The sequence below is a fragment of the Convolutriloba macropyga genome, chromosome 2 (genome assembly GCF_964194025.1).
Source record: "Convolutriloba macropyga chromosome 2, txConMacr16.3, whole genome shotgun sequence".
NCBI lineage: Eukaryota > Metazoa > Xenacoelomorpha > Acoela > Convolutidae > Convolutriloba > Convolutriloba macropyga.
In genome coordinates this window covers 23582049-23601191 of record NC_134469.1, presented here as the reverse complement: position 1 = coordinate 23601191, position 19143 = coordinate 23582049, and the positions used below count along the sequence as shown (strand labels likewise).

The 19143-nt window shown below is 36.7% G+C and overlaps 2 protein-coding genes across 4 annotated transcripts in view; both read left to right on the top strand.

Moving 5' to 3' along the window:
• Positions 1 to 8180, top strand: part of LOC142358238 (uncharacterized) — a 33461-nt gene extending 25281 nt beyond the window's left edge. The window contains exons 7-8 of the mRNA XM_075409683.1: positions 6419 to 6627; positions 7118 to 8180. Of these exons, the coding sequence (XP_075265798.1) occupies positions 6419 to 6627; positions 7118 to 7692 (784 nt within the window). The 3' untranslated portion in view covers positions 7693 to 8180. The remainder of the gene's footprint in view (positions 1 to 6418; positions 6628 to 7117) is intronic.
• Positions 1 to 19143, top strand: part of LOC142358300 (bridge-like lipid transfer protein family member 3B) — a 381846-nt gene that overhangs the window by 122914 nt on the left and 239789 nt on the right. The window lies entirely within an intron of this gene.

Sequence of the window (19143 nt, the reverse complement as noted above, 5' to 3'; positions counted from 1 at the left end):
CGATAAAATATCTGAAGTAAAGTTAGTCAGCAGCTGCTGTTTTCCGTTCAATTAAGATTTTTGCGAAAACACTAAAGCCTTCAAATCAATGTCTTAGGGTTTAAGGAAATCTGAAGAAGTACGGAAGTAAAATACTCTATTTTGCCGACGATACATGTTTTGATTGCGCTGATGAAGTTTTCGATTAATTGAACAGAAAATTTAAAAAAATAACACTTGATTTCTTAGAAAATAAGGAACGTTCTTTGAAAAAATTGAGTGAACGACAAATGCAAACAGTTCTCAATGAATGCAGAAAAAATGGCTCTAATGAGTAGACGCATATGTTCAATATGTTCACTATTTGTTGGCCTGTTTTTCTCTCATTGTTTAATAGTCGATGTCAGCCTCTCAACGGCTATTATTTAGGAGCTCTCACTGTTTGTTACAATTCAAAGAAATTGAATTGTATTGGGGTGCTTTCTTTTTGACGACGCTTCTTTTCGACTCGAAGAAGAGTATTGATTTTCTTGAAGTTTTTTTAACCGGAAGTACTGTTTTGACCTAAAAGCGAAAGAGTAAAATTGCCATGTGAACTATTTTTTCTGAGCGAGATAAGTTTTTGATTATGCGCTTCGGTCAGTTTCTTCATTTTTGAATCCTAAAGCGAATGTTTTGCCAGCACTAAGTGCATATGGCAACTTAGCTTTAATATTTCATGCATTGAGTGCCTCCTTTATTGCGTGAGTTTTTCTGTTCTATAGAATTGTACACATGCCTGCCCGATTTTGGCCTTTTGGTTTTTTCGTGCACCGTCAGGGATCTTAATGTCTTTTTACTATTAATTGAATCGTTGTGTGGCATTCATTCTTTAAAATTTACAAAAATTATTTCATAAGTGCAATTAAAAATTTTTTACATTTCGCGAAACATTTTTATGTTGCTAATCTTTGAACTGTTTTCACTTTTTAATCTGTACAGTTGGATAGCTATATAGTTTTTCGTAGTCTCCGATCCTTAATAATGAGATTTATTTGTCTTTCTACTTTTCTCAATTAATTCTTTGTTTCTTTTTTCTCAATTTCTGTTTCTTTTTCGTGTTTCGTTTCAGGCCACATTCTCCGCATGTTAGCTTGTATCATTCTATGACTATCTTAAGACCTATAGTTTTATCAGCTCTGATTTTACCAGTTGTTAAAAACAGATTTGAGTTTTTTCTAAGATTTTGTTTGCTATTGATTTCATAGTGCGTCACTGAGAGTTTTCCGAATTTTTGGACTGGTTATTGTTTCTGCGAGTACTGTTGGGATCTGTTTTGATTTTAAACTTTTTTGCTTTTGAGTTATAGTCTGTTCTTCTGTCTTTTTGTTGACTAAATTTTTGCAATGCTTTCTATTGATTTTGTCTAGGATATCTCCAACAAAAGACAAGTACTCCAAAACAACATATAGTGCTTTTTTATTAATAGCTGCCCTCATCTTCTCAGCCGGCTATTATTGCGCTCGTATTTTTTTTTTTTTTACTTCGTCAAACTTTTTTTCGCTTTACCATTTTTGCCGCTTTTTCGACATTTTGCGTGAAATCTTTGACTTCTCTAGGCTAATTTCTCTCTTCTCTCATTCTGCTTAAAGTGAATTTGAACATCAGTTGCTAAGCAAAGCAATTCAGAATGAACAGAGTCGGTATAAAAAATTGAAGTCAGAAATAGAAAGGGGATAAACCCATAAAGCCCAATTTTAGATGCCCGCTATTTGAACGTCGTTCCTATAAGTCTTAGTTAACACCTCTAATGCTTATTGGTGTTGATAGTAGCCCCTGTAGCCTCTCTCTAAGAAACAGAAGTATGTTCAACTACGAAATGCCATCAAAACAAATCGGACTTAAAAAATATTTTTGTACAAAAATTTTTTTTTCATATATTCTATTCGTTCAATCCCAATCATGCTTATTGGAATCAACGGCGGCTATTTTCCGGCAATCTGCCGGGTATGTTTCTTATTCTTTCTCTTCTAGTATTCCGTTTCTTTTGAAAAATTCAGTTTATATTCTTAAGATATTAGTCCCGTATGCTTTCACAAATTGTCTTTTGGTTCGCACAATTGAACGTGGAGTTCTATCTTTTTCAGGTCAGTATTATGAGTTTTCTCATTGTAATTTGTAGCGCTCTCAATTTTGGATCCTATCTGACGCTTCGAGTTGCTTCTGGAAATCCTTAGTTATGTCTTTTCTAAGTTATATTCGTTCATTTTCATGATTTTTCTGGTCAAATTCAAGGCGTTTTTTGTGAAGTTATTTTTGGTCCCGCCGAAATAGGTAATGGAGCGAAAAAGCGAGTGGTTTTGCGGCATGAAATTCTTCCGCTCTAGTTTTAAAGTACAGTGAGGAAAAGGTGTTTGAAAAAAAGTTCGCTCTCTCGCTAGTTTTTTTTTGTTTACATGCGGCATTTTTGACAATGATTTTTACTTATTTCGATTCTTTTAACTGATTATTTTCGAAATGGTTTTAATCAATCCATTCATACCCCATTCTGTGTCAGTTTTTTTCTTTAGATTAATATTATGAGTTTTCTCATGGTAATTCGTAGTCCTCTCATTTTTTGATCCTATATGACGCTTCGAGTTGCTTCTGGAATTCATTAGTTATGTCTTTTCTAAGTTCTGTTCGTTCATTTTCATGATTTTTCTGGTCAAATGCAAGGCATTTTTGGTGAAGTTGTTTTTGATCCCGCCGAAATAGGTAGTAAAGCGGAAAAGCGCCTGGTTTTGCGGCATGAAATTCTTCCGCTCTAGTTTTAAAGTACAGTGAGAAAAAGGTGTTTGAAAAAAAGTTCGCTTTCTCGCTAGTTTTTGTTTACATGCGGCATTTTTGACAATGATTTTTACTTTTTTCGATTCTTTTATCTGATTATGTTCCAAATGGCTTTTGTCAATCCATTCATACTCCATTCTGTGTCATTTTTTGTTTATGTTAGTATTATGAGTTTTCTCATGATAATTCGTAGCACTCAATTTCTGATCCTATCATGCACTTCGAGTCGCTTCAGGAATTCATTAGTTGTCTTTTTTATGGTCTTTTCGTTCTTTTTCATGATTTTTCAATTCAAGTTCAAGGCGTTTTTGGTCAAGACATTTTTGGTCACGCCGAAATAGGTAGTGGAGCGAAAACCGAGTTTTTTCGGCTTGAAATTCTTCCGCTCTAGTTTAAAAGTACATTGAGAAAAAGGTGTTTGAACAAAAGTTCGCTTTCTCGATAGTATTTTGTTTAAATGCGGCATTTCGACAATGATTTTTAATTTTTTTGATTCTTTTCTCTGATTATTTTCGAAATGGTTTTTATCAATCCATTCATACCCCATTCTGTGTCAGTTTTTTTCTTTAGATTAATTTTATTAGTTTTCTCATGATAATTCGTAGCCCTCTCATTTTTTGATCCTATATGACGCTTCGAGTTGCTTCTGGAATTCATTAGTTATGTCTTTTTAAGGTCTGTTCGTTCATTTTCATAATTTTTCAAGTCCAATTCAAGGCGTTTTTGCATAAGATGTTTTTGGTCACGCCGAATTAGGCAGTGGAGCGAAAAAGGGTGTGGTTTTGCGGTATGAAATTCTTCCGCCCTAGTTTTAAAGTAGAGTGAGAAAACGTGTTTGAACAAAAGTTCGTTTCTCACTCGTGATTTTTTGTTTACATGCGGCATTTTGATATTTTTTTTTACTTTTTTCCGATTTTTTCTGAATGATTTTATCAATCCAATCATACTACATTCTGTGTCATTTTTTTTGTTTAGTTTAGTATTATTAGTTTTCTCATGGTAGTTCGCAGCCCTCTCAATTTTTGATTCTATCTGACTTTTCGAGTCGTTTCTGGAATTCATGTCTTTTTTCAAAGGTCTGTTCATTCATTTTCATGATTTTTTAAGTCAAATTCCAAGGCGTTTTTGGTCAAAATGTTTTTGGTTACGCCGAAATAGGTCTTGGAGCGAAAAAGCGAATGATTTTGTGGCGTGAAATTCTTCCGCTCTAGTTTTAAAGTAGAGTGAGAAAAAGGTGTTTGAACTAAAGTTTGCTTTCTCGCTTGTGGTTTTTGTTTACATGCGCCATTTTGACAACGATTTTTACTTTTTTCACTTTTACCTGAATATTCTCCAAATGGTTTGTTTCATCAATCCATTCATACTCCATTCTGTCAGTTTTTTGTTTAGTTTAGTATTATGAGTTTTCTCATGATAAACCGTAGCACTCTCAATTTTTGAACCTATCTGCCGCTTCGAGTCGCTTCTGGAATTCGTTAGCAATTTTTTAAGGTCTTTTTTAAGGTTTTTCTAATTGGTTTTATAAATCCATTCATACTCTATTCTGAGTCGTTTTTTGTTTAGTCAATAAAATTTTTTTTAATTGTGTCAGGACTTGTCCTGCTATGTTTTTTTTATTCTCTTTATCTTTTGAGCATGTTCTTCTTGTTACATAATTTATGATTTTCACGTTTGATTGAATGTAGTGATTACGGTCGATTTCAAAAGACCAAAATCTAAAACAGGATGAACCTTAAAAGCCCTGTCGTTATGTCATAGAGCGTTAGGTTATCGAGGTTCATTAGGCTTTGAATTTAGAAGCTGAATTAAGTATAATTTGAGAATATAAAAAACTTCACACCGAATTAGAACTTTTTTTGAACCTTGGCAAACAATTCTGTCGGTTTCTATCCTTTCCTTTTTTTTGTTTCAATTCAGATGTGCGTCAGCGGCGGCTATTTTCTGGCAATTTGCCGGCTATGTTGTCTTTAAATTTCATCTCATTTTTCAGAAACATTTGAATTTTGTAATATTTTGCATTATGTACATGATAAAATTTGAGATCATGGGATGAAATCCGATATACTGCCAGCAGAGTTTTTTTTCAAATGAGTGCTTCAAAGCCTTAAATGGTTAATTTGTAGCAAAGCCAACCTGAAATTTTCATTCGTTTGGACATATTTTAGTCCGCGAAATCTAAACTGGCAATTGAGAGTGCTGACAGCAAGTACATTTTTCTTTTCTGGCAGTTCAGCTTGGCTTTTCAGCAATAAAAGAGTACATGAAGTGAAGGAACTTCCAATTGATTTATTGTTTGACTAGTAAAAAAATTAGTTTTTAGGTAACTGCTGAAAAAAAAGAGGAGCGACTCAGATAATTTTACATGCCTTTTATGGTACAAGCAGTTTTTAAGTTGAGGTGACTGACTGATTCATTAAGCATTTGATAACTTGGGGGTGCTTTCACATCAGACATTTATCATTAGTCAAACCCTCTTTTCTGTCCCTCGAATTTGGGCTATGATGACAGGCTATTTTTGAGCGATTTTGATGGGGCGGTGTTAATAGAAAGGCACATCGGACATTAACCGAGAGTCCTTATGCATTTGAAAATTCATTTTTATTTTAGAAGACCGCATGTATTCAATGAAGTATCTGAACAACGCAGTTGCCAAACCAGCAATGCTGAATTTTCTAAACTGCCAGAATACATAATAGCAAATTATGGCATTCTTCAATTTCGCTGGTATGCAAATTGCCAATGGGTGTGAGATTTACTTTTCATAACTAATGAGCACAGAATTTTGAAGTCAGAATATTGTTGCACGGTTTTTGCTGCCGAGCTAGGTCACGTGCGGAGAACTTTAGCTAGATTTACTATACAAACAAAAGCTCTATAGAAAGTGGTAAAGCTTTGGAGTGAGTCTGTTTATGAAGTAAGACTGTTTATAATCTGAAGTGAACTTGTTCAAGCTCAAGTACCTGAGCTCTGAACTTTTCTATGCCTCTCAGCTGGTATGGATCTAATGTATGGCTTAACATGAAAGGTAAAACATGCAGCTTCAACTTGTGTGTTTACCTGTGAGCGAGGTAGGTATGTGACACGTAATAACATGGAAAACCTATAAATGTGCCCTTTTAATTGGAATCAAATGTTTTCAGACACAGATCAACAAATCTTGTCAAAATTCTGGGTCAGGGATTGGCCTTTTCTCTAGAAATCCTAAATGTAAGTCCTAGAAACATGCTTAGCATGTCGACAAGTTATGGTGGGCTCAAGTATGGTATCATCATGTTTTTTTCCTAAACAGGGCAGCTTGGGTTAATACCAGTTTGCAACTTGTTTGCAACATTTTTTATGCTACTGTGCGAGCGACTATGGCATGTTTTAAAACAGTGATAAACGCTGACTCAGCTAAGGTGCGTGATTGTTGTCTCTGCAGTGAACATATGCAATTATTGGGGTGGTAAATTGTCAGTATTAACGGTCAGTCACATCTTACCACACAGCCATACTTTATGGTAAAAAACATTTCGCTTGTTAGTATAGCGTATGGTGATGTTTTGGATTTTGTGGAAATTCAATTTTTCAAAATCTTTGCTGGGAAGTTAATGTTTTCTGCTTTAAAGCTTTGAATTATCATTTTTTGCAGCCGTCGAAGTCAGAGCCCCGTGCACATGGTTCGCCCAGGAATATTGAGTAGTGGCTGCGGCAATAGTTTCATTGGGGGCCCAGGGAGTGTCGGTGTCAAGCGACGACCTCCACCCCCTGATCAGTTGGATTCACTTGAACATACAACTCCCTGCAAAAGACCAGCCCCTGAAAACACTCCTCCTCCCCCACCTCCGTTCTTTTCAACAGGTTAGCCTGTCCACTATCAAAAGATAGCATTGAACCATCTGTTTATTCGCAGAGCAACTAATAGATGCCTTAATTTGGTTTTACAAAACTAAGTTTTGAAGCCGCGAGGTATTTTTCTTAGGTAACATTTGACCATTGAGCAAAGTGGCCGAGGCTTCATTATTGATAGAATTGAAACGAAATCATGCAAATCATTATCTGAAATCATGCAATTAGTTCCTGCAATTTCTGTAATCCTAATTCTGTCCTCAACTCCAAATCCTTCTCAATCCCTTAGAGCACGCCAAAAGCTGTTCTTTTCCACGTGTAAACAAAACGGCGTATATGAGGTTTGTAGTACAGGCACAAAAGTTTCGGCTAATCCGGATAAATCTTTTCCTTGCAAAATTACGGTCGTTATAGATCGCAATATAGCACAAGTGGGAGAATTGCCTTAGATTGCGCCTACATTGCGAGTCATGTTTGGACATATTGTCTTCTTTGGTTTCAGTTCCGTCGCAGTCTACCTCAGGATCCGCACTTCCACACCCCCAACATCAACAACAACAACAAACACACTCACACTCCGTTCCTGCTGCACTTTCAACTAACAACACTCTTGTGCCAAACAGCAGCAATAACACTAACAACCACTCTGTCATAAACACGGCGTCATCACAACCCCCGCTGTTCAGTAACATGATCAGCATTAGTAGAAATAACAGTGGCAGTACTAGTACCAGTAGTAGTATCGGCAGTCTGACAAACGAAATGCCTCCCACTACGACATCTTCGTCTGTTTGCTCCTCCCCGTGCTCAACTCCTAGCTCCCCGCCTCCCTTCGGATCTCCCATTCGATGTTTCACCCCATCTCTACTCTCTCCCGTAATTGCGGAGCGAGGGTCGGGGGAGAGAGACAAACAACCACCATTTGGGCTGCCCAGGAGCCTGAACATGGCTGTGGGAGGTACTGGTGGAGGTGAGATGTCTAGAGGCACTGCAACACCGGTGGTTCAAAGTCCACTGAGCGAGCAAGCTAAAGTTATAAACTCGGAAACAGAAATGTCTCAAATGGAACACAATTGACTCACGTATACCCTCACGCACGCTCACAGATCGTTATTACTCTTTCATTTTTAGACACGGCGCACTTATATACAACAGCCTTTTTTCAGTCGCTAGTTGGTTATTTGATTCGGTTTCGCAAAAATTTTATGTTGTTGAAAATCAAACATGCAGTAAAAACCAGCGCACATGCATTTTCACATTAATGTGTTTAATGTTTTTTAGAATTGTAAAATAGAATGTCAAATTTTAAAATTGGAAACGAATTGTTTGAATGCTGCATATTGCCTCAAAGATTGATATCCGTTTTTCAGATATAACAGTGCTAACTTTTTAGGTCAATATTAATGTAGTATCATTGCGCATATATACAATTAGTGACAATTTCATAGCTATGGGCTGTATAACTCGACTATATTCAGTTCATTGATAACAAGGTTTCAAGTGGCTGCCCGAACAATTGGATATTGCAGTTTGTTTCAAGTCTTTTTGGAGCTGTTTCCTCTTTTCCCCCATTGACAATCTGATATAACGGATATATAATACAGTCAGAATCATAATAATTTGAGACGGGAATTTTGAGTTAATAACATCAGACGTCATCCAAACAAAAAAAATTTTTAAAGAGGTGAATATTTAAAAGCCAAGCATATGAATTGGAATAAAATTGTCATTGAAAATACGTAGGTTTTGACAAAAACGAGTTAAATTCGGTTTTTAATAGCCGCGTCAGCAATTCCAGGTGGCTATTATAGCGCTCCTAATTACGACCTTAGGTCTTTTTATTAAGTCCTTTTTTAAATCAATTTGAGTGATTTTTGAAGCGGGAAATGAAACGTGTGAAAAAATTTGGAGTGATTTTGGTGCTGAACAAAAGTGAAGAGTGGAGCGAAAAGAGAGCGGTTTTTGTTCATACCGCTGTTTTTGAGAGAGCGAGAAATTGATGTGTGAAAAAATTTTCTTTAAGCGAGTAGAATTTTTTTGTTCACGTGCGGCTTTTAAAAGCAGTTTTTGCATTTTTTGATGTTTGAGGTTTAATTTTGATGTTGTATTAGTTTTAGGCCTTGGAGGTTTGATAGGAATTGAAGGTTTCAAGTAGTTATTTTGAGGTTAATGCTAATTTGGAGGTTTTTGATCAGTTTTGCTGATTTTCATACGAAAATTATTTTTTGCCTGTTGTTTTGTTTTACTGCTGTAAGTGGGATTTGAATAGAAGCCTGTTACTTACAGAATTTTCAGATACCAATTGATTAAAGTTTTGTTGGTTTTAATCATTTTTTTCTTAGGATAAATGACAGAAAAATTGAGAAATTTAAAACAATTTTTCTTATTTTTTTGCAGGTTTTCTTTTTTTAATCTTAGACAAGTTTCTTAGCCTAATATGACTTGCCCATTTTTTGCGAGGTTTTCATTGCTCTAATTGGAAAGAAATTTTATTCGGCTTTATGTTTCCTTGTACTATTAAGAAATTAAACACATTGAACAAAAAAAATTTTTTTTGTTCAATTTGTTTTTGAATGCCTTTTCTAAATTCCTTAATTTTTATGGCATTTGTGGAAGTTAAGCGTTCACAATTGTTGTTCTAGTTGTTTAGTCATTAGTATGGGTAATTTTCTTGGAGTCGTTCCCGGAATTCTTCGGGCTATGTTTTTTACAATTCGAAGAATTTGAATTGTATTGGAGCGCTGTCTTTTTTTTAAGGTCTGTTCACACATTTCATGATTTTTGAAGTCAAATTGGAGTGATGATTTTGGTCACGCCGAAAAAGGAAATGGAGCGAAAAAGCGAGTGGCTTTGCGGTGTCAAATTTTTTCGCTCTAATTTTAAACGGTGTTTGAACAAAAATTTCTTTTTTTTCCACATACGGCAATTTCACTTTGATTTATACTTTTTAGATTTTTTTGATCGAATTGTTTTCTAAATGGCATTTCCAATCCTTTCATAGTTCATTTTTGGCCTGGTTTTTTGTTTGAACCAAATTTTCATTTCTCGCTAGTGGTTTTTTGTTCACATGCGGCTTTTTGACATTGATTTTCTGTTTTTTTTTTTCAATTTTTGATCTGATTTTTTTAGGAAATGGTTTTCCCAATTCACTCAAAGTGAGTTCTAGGTCTAGTTTCCGTTTAGTCAGTGAAAATTCTTTGAATTGTACGTCAGGACTTGTCTTGATATGTTTTTTTTCTTCTTCAAACAGATTTTTGTTTCGTCTTACCCTGACTTCGAGTTGACTTTTTCAATGACTTACCTCACTCAAAGAAATTACTTCTGAATTCACTTATGGAACCTTAAATTTTATGAACATTTTCTTATTAAAGGTTGATAGTGTGCATCTAAGTAGTGCCAAACTTATATGCCCTAATTCTTGATTATTAGAGTCTCGGGTTTTTGATTTCGAATATTAAGTTTGGGATCTTTTCCGTTTGTGCCCCCCAGTACGTTATGCGACCCCCAGCTACAGAGCACGTGCCATTACATAGTAAGTCATTATGTAAAAATATTGCACGTGCATCTGGGGGGTGTGCAAATAATATGCGCCCACTAAGCTAAGCGGGTACAAACGGAAAAGATCCTAATTTTGAAAAGCCCTCTTAGGGTTTTCTCCTTATAGAGCTTATGTGTCTCATAAAAATGACAGTCCGAAGCTAACCCAAAAAGTCTAGTGGTCTATTAAAGGACTGGTGGTCGATCTGTCTATCTTATTTCTATAGTTGTTTCAATTCATGTAACGCCACAAGCGTCTATCGTGGCTATTTTCCGACAATCTGTCGGCTATGTTTAAAATTTGACAGACATTCAATTAAATACACTATCACTTTTAGAAAATAATTTTGCTGTAAGAATTCCAACTTTGAAGAAATGGTAGGTCTGGATACGGAAGAAAATCAACATAAATGTACCTAAGGTAACAAATAGAGCGTTTTGTAACCTTTGACTACCCTTCAGGCTTTGATTATCCTCCAAACTAAAACAAAAAGGCATTCACGAAGGCCAAGACCAAATCCAAATTGAAAAGTACGACAGGAGACTGCAAATAATTGGACACTATATTCAGAATAATATCTGCAAAACATCGGAAAGTATCCACCGTTTCCGCTCGTTGTGAAAAGCATTGGCAAAAATTTAAGGCCAAGAAATCCATAAATTTGCAGTCACCAATTTTTTTACAGTTCCGAAATATATTGATATCAACTGAAATCAACTATTTTAAAAACGCGAAATCATTTTGTTTCGGATCAACCATTAATTTAGCAGATACAAAATCTGAAAATAAAGCAACAAGACCACGTGCTCTTTAATTCCTCTTCAACGAAGTATTGTAGCAAATATAGTCCTGTGGTCTAATGCGTTTTACTGTTTCGTCTGACCCATTTGACTTTTCGTCCTCTAATAACTCGGAATGTTTTTCCTTATTCAGCAAAGATTTTGGCGAGCGAATCCATTTCACGTAAATATACTATAATAGGGATCCTTAATAGGAAGACCCAATTTGTTTTCGGAATGAAGAGGAAACAGATCCTTTTGAATGAGATCCACATGATTTTCATTGCTGCTTTGTCAATAATATTCCGGATTAGAGTTTGGAGGCTACGTGGTGTGTTCCTGCGTATTTTTGATAGTTCGACCTGACTACTATTACTACTGTTTCACTATTCATGGTGCTGTTTTGTGATAATTGATACTTAATGCTTAGAATTAAGGTTTTATAGAAATGAACTAATTTAATTTACGTTGTCACTTTCAACTGTTTTTACTGGAATTTTAATCAAGGTGCGGGCCCATTGAACTGCGAGAGGTAAAATTTCCTGAAAGTTCGCTGCAAGTATAAAGTTTTATTTTCGAAGGTAACCAGATTGTACTACGATGTACTACAATTCTTGATTATTAGAGTCACGGGTTTTTGATTTCGAATATTAAGTTTGGGATTTTTTCCGTTTGTGCCCCCCAGTACGTTATGCGACCCCCAGTTACAGAGCACGTGCCATTACATAGTAAGTCATTATGTAAAAATATTGCACGTGCATCTGGGGGGGGGGGGGGGGGGGGTGCAAATAATATGCGCCCACTAAGCTAAGCGGGCACAAACGGAAAAGATCCTAATTTTGAAAAGCCCTCTTAGGGTTTTCTCCTTATAGAGCTTATGTGTCTCATAAAAATGACAGTCCGAAGCTAACCCAAAAAGTCTAGTGGTCTATTAAAGGACTGGTGGTCGATCTGTCTATCTTATTTCTATAGTTGTTGCAATTCATGTAACGCCACAAGCGTCTATCGTGGCTATTTTCCGACAATCTGTCGGCTATGTTTAAAATTTGACAGACATTCAATTAAATACACTATTACTTTTAGAAAATAATTTTGCTGTAATAATTCCAACTTTGAAGAAATGGTAGGTCTGGATACGGAAGAAAATCAACATAAATGTACCTAAGGTAACAAATAGAGCGTTTTGTAACCTTTGACTACCCTTCAGGCTTTGATTATCCTCTAAACTAAAACAAAAAGGCATTCACGAAGGCCAAGACCAAATCCAAATTGAAAAGTACGACAGGAGACTGCAAATAATTGGACATTATTTTCAGAATAATATCTGCAAAACATCGGAAAGTATCCACCGTTTCCGCTCGTTGTGAAAAGCATTGGCAAAAATTTAAGGCCAAGAAATCCATAAATTTGCAGTCACCAATTTTTTACAGTTCCGAAATATATTGATATCAACTGAAATCAACTATTTTAAAAACGCGAAATCATTTTGTTTCGGATCAACCATTAATTTAGCAGATACAAAATCTGAAAATAAAGCAACAAGACCACGTGCTCTTTAATTCCTCTTCAACGAAGTATTGTAGCAAATATAGTCCTGTGGTCTAATGCGTTTTACTGTTTCGTCTGACCCATTTGACTTTTCGTCCTCTAATAACTCGGAATGTTTTTCCTTATTCAGCAAAGATTTTGGCGAGCGAATCCATTTAACGTAAATATACTATAATTGGGATCCTTAATAGGAAGACCCAATTTGTTTTCGGAATGAAGAGGAAACAGATCCTTTTGAATGAGAACCACATGATTTTCATTGCTGCTTTGTCAATAATATTCCGGATTAGAGTTTGGAGGCTACGTGGTGTGTTCCTGCGTATTTTTGATAGGTCGACCTGACTACTACTACTACTACTGTTTCACTATTCATGGTGCTGTTTTGTGATAATTGATACTTAATGCTTAGAATTAAGGTTTTATAGAAATGAACAAATTTAATTTACGTTGTCACTTTCAACTGTTTTTACTGGAATTATAATCAAGGTGCGGGCCCATTGAACTGCGAGAGGTAAAATTTCCTGAAAGTTCGCTGCAAGTATAAAGTTTTATTTTCGAAGGTAACCAGATTGTACTACGATGGCACTGCGATGACTAAGTTATACGTAACGATGACCGCTCACTTTTTTGTTTGAGGAAAATTTGTGGTGCGAAGGGCGGTTGTTAGTAACTAATAACCCCCTCGCCCCAATTAACCCCGCCCACCCCCTTCACTCGGCGATTTGCCCCCACCTACCCTCCCTCGCTTGACCCCACCCTAAGCATCCGCTCAAACCCCCCTAAGCATCCCTAAGTCCCTGCTGGCTAGTACCAAAGCCAATCCCTCGTTGGTCGTTTGCGAGCAATTCAACCGATGTTAGTTGGTTATGTTCAGTAGCTCTCAAACGATTTTTAGCAATTATTTTAGTCCTGATCTGCCTTTTGCGACTCCAGGAGAGAACATTGGTAATATTTTTTTAGCTCAAGCAGGTTTGTTCATGACCTGAACTTTGACTTCTTTGTTTTGAACAATTAGTTTTGTTATAGAACGCTGACTCATGTTTTCGTAGATTGAAATTTAACAGTAGCTTAGTTTAAAATGTATAAATTAGGAACTTGTAAAATTCATGGTCGATTGGTCATTTCGAGAAGTTTTCTTCGAGAAACAGTCACTATTCAGAGTAGAGAAACCGCCCAATCTACATAAACACCAACATACTCCTTTCTTCTACCTACCCCCACCTAGGTACACCCCCTCAAGCTAACTATCAATTACCTGCCGGACTCCCCCAAACTTAACTATGCCCCCATATCGGCACCAAGACACCCACACCACTAAAGTGCACCTACTCAAACCACTAAAGTGAAAATTATGTCTGAATTTAGAAAAACTTAGTTTTCTATAGTTTTACTAGGCAACTAATTTTCCGCTTTTCCGATATTTTTTGATGTGCGTAAAGGTATTTTTGGAGATTCTATTGCACGACTTGTCGAGACGTATCAACCGGCTGTGTTTATGAATTTTTTCGTACTCCGACGTTCTGTCTAGGGTCAAGCATGGATTGCCTCAGTTCGTTGAACACTTCTCTTAAAGCCTTGCGCCCTACTAGTATCTAAATATGCGATTGAGGGAAAACGGTGAGGAGGCATAAGTTCATGGTTTGACTCCCCCATTCGCTCCTTACCACTTACTCTCCCCGCCCTCCCCCACCGCACTCATTCGTCCATCAACCTCCACTTGATTCCACTCGTAACGCCGCACGCTAGACCTACCCGCAGCTCCCAGTCCGCTGAACCCCTCCCCCTTTGTTTAAAGAGTGTTCTTGGACAGCCCCTCTTTTATCCTCGCCTTCTGAGGCTAGCCTCCCTGAACCTAAACTAGCTACAACCAACCTCACATTTCGCTCGAGAATAATTCATCGCGCGTTAGTGCATTCTATTTGAAATCTTTCAATCTTCATCAATATCTTCAGAGGTTTTGTTTTCAATATTACTTAATCCTTAATATCAATTTTCTCTCAACAAATTTTTAGAAACCAATAAAAATCAGGAAATATAAACTCATATTATAGATAAAGATCTTAAAAATGGATATCTTTCTATTTACTGGTTTTTTTTGGATGTTATTAATTGCTCTCAAACAAAGTTTTTAGCAATTATTTTTGTCCGGTTAACTTTTTTCTTCGAATTTTTAGTTTGACGTATTTTACTTTTCGTCCTCAAAAATAGGATGAACAGGTAGAGCTCGGAAGGCATTAAGTGGCCAAGCAGCTTTCTTAGGGCCTTGCCCCTCTCTAAGGATATGATTGACCGAAACTATTTTGAGGTGACAATTTCAGGAATTGAAGCGTGATTCTTAGTCATAAGAATTGGCCTCACCTCCTCTCAGTCACCCCCCCCCCCCCCACAATCACTTGTGACCTTCAAACCCCCGTACACCTGCTCCAACCCTGGGATTTGCAACCCCTCTCGTCTAACTCTCGTACAATTCTACCCCCCCCCCCTACCCACCATGTGTCCCCCTGCCGAACTACTCTCACACCCCCTAATGCTAGCATCCTTAAGCCCCAGCTGGCTACTAGCGAGCAAACCGTTTGCTGGTCGTTTGAAATCAGTTCGTGTACTTATTAAATGGTCACTAAGATGGCGGCTGTAATTGGAAAGGCCCTAAATTTTTCAGTGATCTGACAGTATTTTCCGAAATACTTAAAGGAAGCTAACATATTCATGTACCTCAACTGTTTTCATGGTGCCAATATTTGAAAACTCGTAAAGAATGTTTTGATATAAAAGCGTGGAGCTTGATCGCTTAAGTCGATGCTACCACTATTATAACGATCTATCCTTTATCTTAACGCTTCTTTATCGGAGTGTTGTTGAGTTTCCAAAACCATGAACAGAACCTAATGTGCTTGGTGATAGTTTTTTAATTGCTTTCAAACGAAGTTTGTAGCAATTATAATAGTCCTGTGGTCTTTCTTTTTTATGCGATTTTTGGTCTGACCCATTTGACTTTTCGTCCTCAAACACGGGATAAACAGGTAGCGCCCAGCGGGCATTAATTGCTCTTAGAGCCTTTGAGCTCGCTAGTCTCCAAGTATCCGATTCACAGAAACTTTTTTGGAGGCGTATACTCATGGTGTGAAGGGTAGTTCTTAGAGTTTGACCCCCCCACACACACACTCCCCGCCCCCACTTCACCCCTCTCCCAAATTAGCCCCCCCCCCCTATTTCACACCCACTCCTGCGCACTACACCGTTCAGGCCGCAAGGACGTGGCTCCGTGCAGGCAAAGACCCCTCCCCCCGCCACATTTGCCCCCATCAATCCCACGGTGCACCCCCCCCCTTCAAGTGCGCTCACCTCACGCCGCTTCAATTAAGCTATCTAGCCTCACTAAATTGTATCTAGCTTCTGACGAAGCCAACCGCTCGCTGGTCGTTTGAGAGCAATTCGCCCGACGTTAGTCGGTTATGTTTCTTTTTTATTTCGGTCGTATGTTGTTCGGATCCTGTCCAGTTGCACATTGATATGATTTTTTTGAGTAGCTGTGGTAAAGGTTTTTGTGATGTATCAATGTCGGAATTATTTGTCCCAGGTTTTATAAGGAGCCAAGTTCATGGTTTGACTCCCCCATTCGCTCCTTACCACTTACTCTCCCCGCCCTCCCCCACCGCACTCATTCGTCCATCAACCTCCACTTGATTCCACTCGTAACCCCTTTAAAAGTAATAAGGCTTGTTTTCGAAAAACGTTTGACAAGGTGGTATCCTAACCAATTGGTGACGTGTTTTCATAGCTTGGTTTTCTCTTTCGGTGATCTTTACCTGACTTTCTAGTAGATCGTAATTCTTCTAGCTTTGTGGAATACTGATGTTCTCTCTCTTTTTCCCTGATTGGCATTCTCTGGGAAGATTAGCGGCATGTCGATATGCCCTTAAAATCTGCGGGTACTGTCCCGTAATGTTACCTACAATCATATTTTAACGATGCAATGACGAAACGTATAATCGTGGTTCTCATTTTTGCGGAAGGTTTTTTTCAACTCTGTTGATGACATGTAAAGTGGGAGGTCGTCGTTTCCAGAGTTCTTAATCACTATTTTTACCAAAAAGTTTTTCTTCAAGAGGAAATCGTTCTTCGCTGTGTCTTGATTTTGGTCTCCAATAGATCTCTAGTTGTTCCTTTAGATCTTTCTGGTAGAAAAATACCATAACTTGTATCGGTAATTCGCAATAATTGTTGGAATTAATACTAATATCGGCATTGCTTGTCAAAAAAATCAAATTTTTTGGGTTGTATTTGCCGTAAGTTTTTGAGTGATCTGGTTGTATCGGATTCTTATAGACATGCTCCGTGTATTTTTTATCTTTTGTTCTTCGTGATCCAGACTTCTTTTAACTGTCAAATTAGTTGTTTTACAGTATTTAGCTTGTGTTTTTAAAGACATTCGTGGCAAAATAAATGACGACAAAGTTGCAATGAACATTTTTCTGGGCCTCAGTTGTTGAGTTTGTATGCTCAGCCAATGTTTGCTTGCTTGTATTCGCTTCTTTGTCGCATCTGACGTTTCTTTGATATGTTATTGCCAAAAATTTTGTTACGTCCTTTTTCACTGATATCTTCAACTGAAATACAGACGTGAATTAGTTTTTGCTCGTGATTTAATATTTCTCATTTTCTTCATTCTTTTTTCTTCATTCAGGAATGACGTTTTGTGTTGTAATTTTTTTTATATCGGGAATTTTTTTCTGATATTTTAACGCTTTCCTTTTTTTTATTTTAGTAATAGTTTTGGAGACAGTAAAATCAAGCCACTGCTTCAAGCAGTTTCTGAAATTAATATCAATTTTTTTTTAGCTCATCATGACCTTAACAGCACTGAAGTTTCTGCTACAAGTCAACAATTAATTTAAAGTTGTTTTTGCGCAATCTGTGCACTGTTTCATTTGCCACTTAGGTGTTCGTTTTCAAAAATTCGCTTTTCTAACAATGCTGTGTTATTTATTTTTGAGAAATCAGTCACTTTTTTTGTATTATTCTTTTGAAAGGCTAGATAATGGTCCATATTTTATATATTTTGGTCAATAGTTTGAAACTTTTTCTACCAGCATTTTGTAAAACAATGTTATTTAATGGCAAAGCAAATCTTGTTTTTACTTGTAGAGAAATTGACGCATATTGGCTTTCTATATTGAAAAATCCAAATATCTATCGTCTGTTAATATAAAGGTTATTATATTTTAAGAACACGAGCCTTTTGCGTTCGAGGCACTAGGTGATTAAAAGTAATGATGCCTTTTTTTGCGGTACACCAGATCTTCAGGCACAAATGAACTTCATGTGTTTGAAATATAACAATCTTGTGATTTGCCGCAGAGTTTTTCAAGCTGGACCTGCAATTCCACACCAGTTTTTGTGGCATGTGGACGGTAATGGCTTCCCATTATTCCGTTCCTGCTATTTTTTGCTGTTCATTTTTTTTTTGCTTTAGCGGGAATTTTAATTTTCCTAATTTTTGTGGCTTGGAGTTAGAAAACTTTGCTAACGCAAAATTAATTGTTAATTTTTTTTCCAGATTACTTTTTGCAAACATTGCATAACTGTCGCTCATCTGATGGTATCAATCGATAAGATTATTGGAGCTCAGTACTTTTGAGGGAAACTTTTTACATATAGGGCCAGCTTCATCAAGCGTCTTTATTGCAAGTAATACTATGAGAGTTGTAGAATTGGCTGATACCATGACCTTAAAACTCTTTGGCTATGATCACTTTATTGAAGCCTTCATACCGAGTGTTTAAATTCTTGCAAATATTTTGCAACAAATATTGCAACAAATATTGAATACATTTAATTGAACTAAACAAAAGGGGACTGGAAGTGAGAAGTTTACGTTGGAGTATAATCTTCATATTTCCTGTGTAAGCAAAAGAAAAGCTCTATTGTGTTGCTTTTGAGCAGTTGATTGTCATTTTTGGTTTTTTCAAGAAATTAGAAATAGTTGCCAGCTATTGATTAACATCAACAGGGATAGAAATAAATCTTTTCGAGAAAAGAGCGAAAAGACTGTACGAGAGCAAAATATGTTAACTAGTTGTTTTGTTTCAAGTTTGGTCGATGCAGCGATCTGAGTAATAAACCCTGATGCTTTGGTCTATTTCTGCAAGGTTTTGGCTTCTAGGTAATAAAGAAAACTTGATGGTTTTGACAACAGCCTTTAAAAGTGCAAAATAGCGGTTGAGAAGACATTCTTGAAAATTTGGAGAAAAAAACGGAATGGAAAACATTGGTGTTCGATACTATGGTAGGACAACTGGGGATTAAAAAATTAGGAACCAATTATTCAGAAGCTGGTTTGAGTTCTCATAATCAAATTGCATTCTTGACGTGTAATATAGAATAAAATTTTGGGAAAAGTCAAAGATTCTCTATGAAATTTAAGCTAAGGAAAAACAACTTGGTCGGCAGTCTTGTGGAATTATATTGGTGAGAAGCGATTTTAGCAATAGGTTCTAGCTTTGAAGTTTGTGGACATTCTTTTGACCAAAATGTTTGGCCTAAATTTAAAAGAAATAGTGAGTTATGAAGTTAGTTTGATGAATAAGATGAAAGGAATAATTATTGGTTAGAATTCTTTTCAAGACCCAATTTAAAGGTAGAGAAGCAAATAAGGGCTGTTTG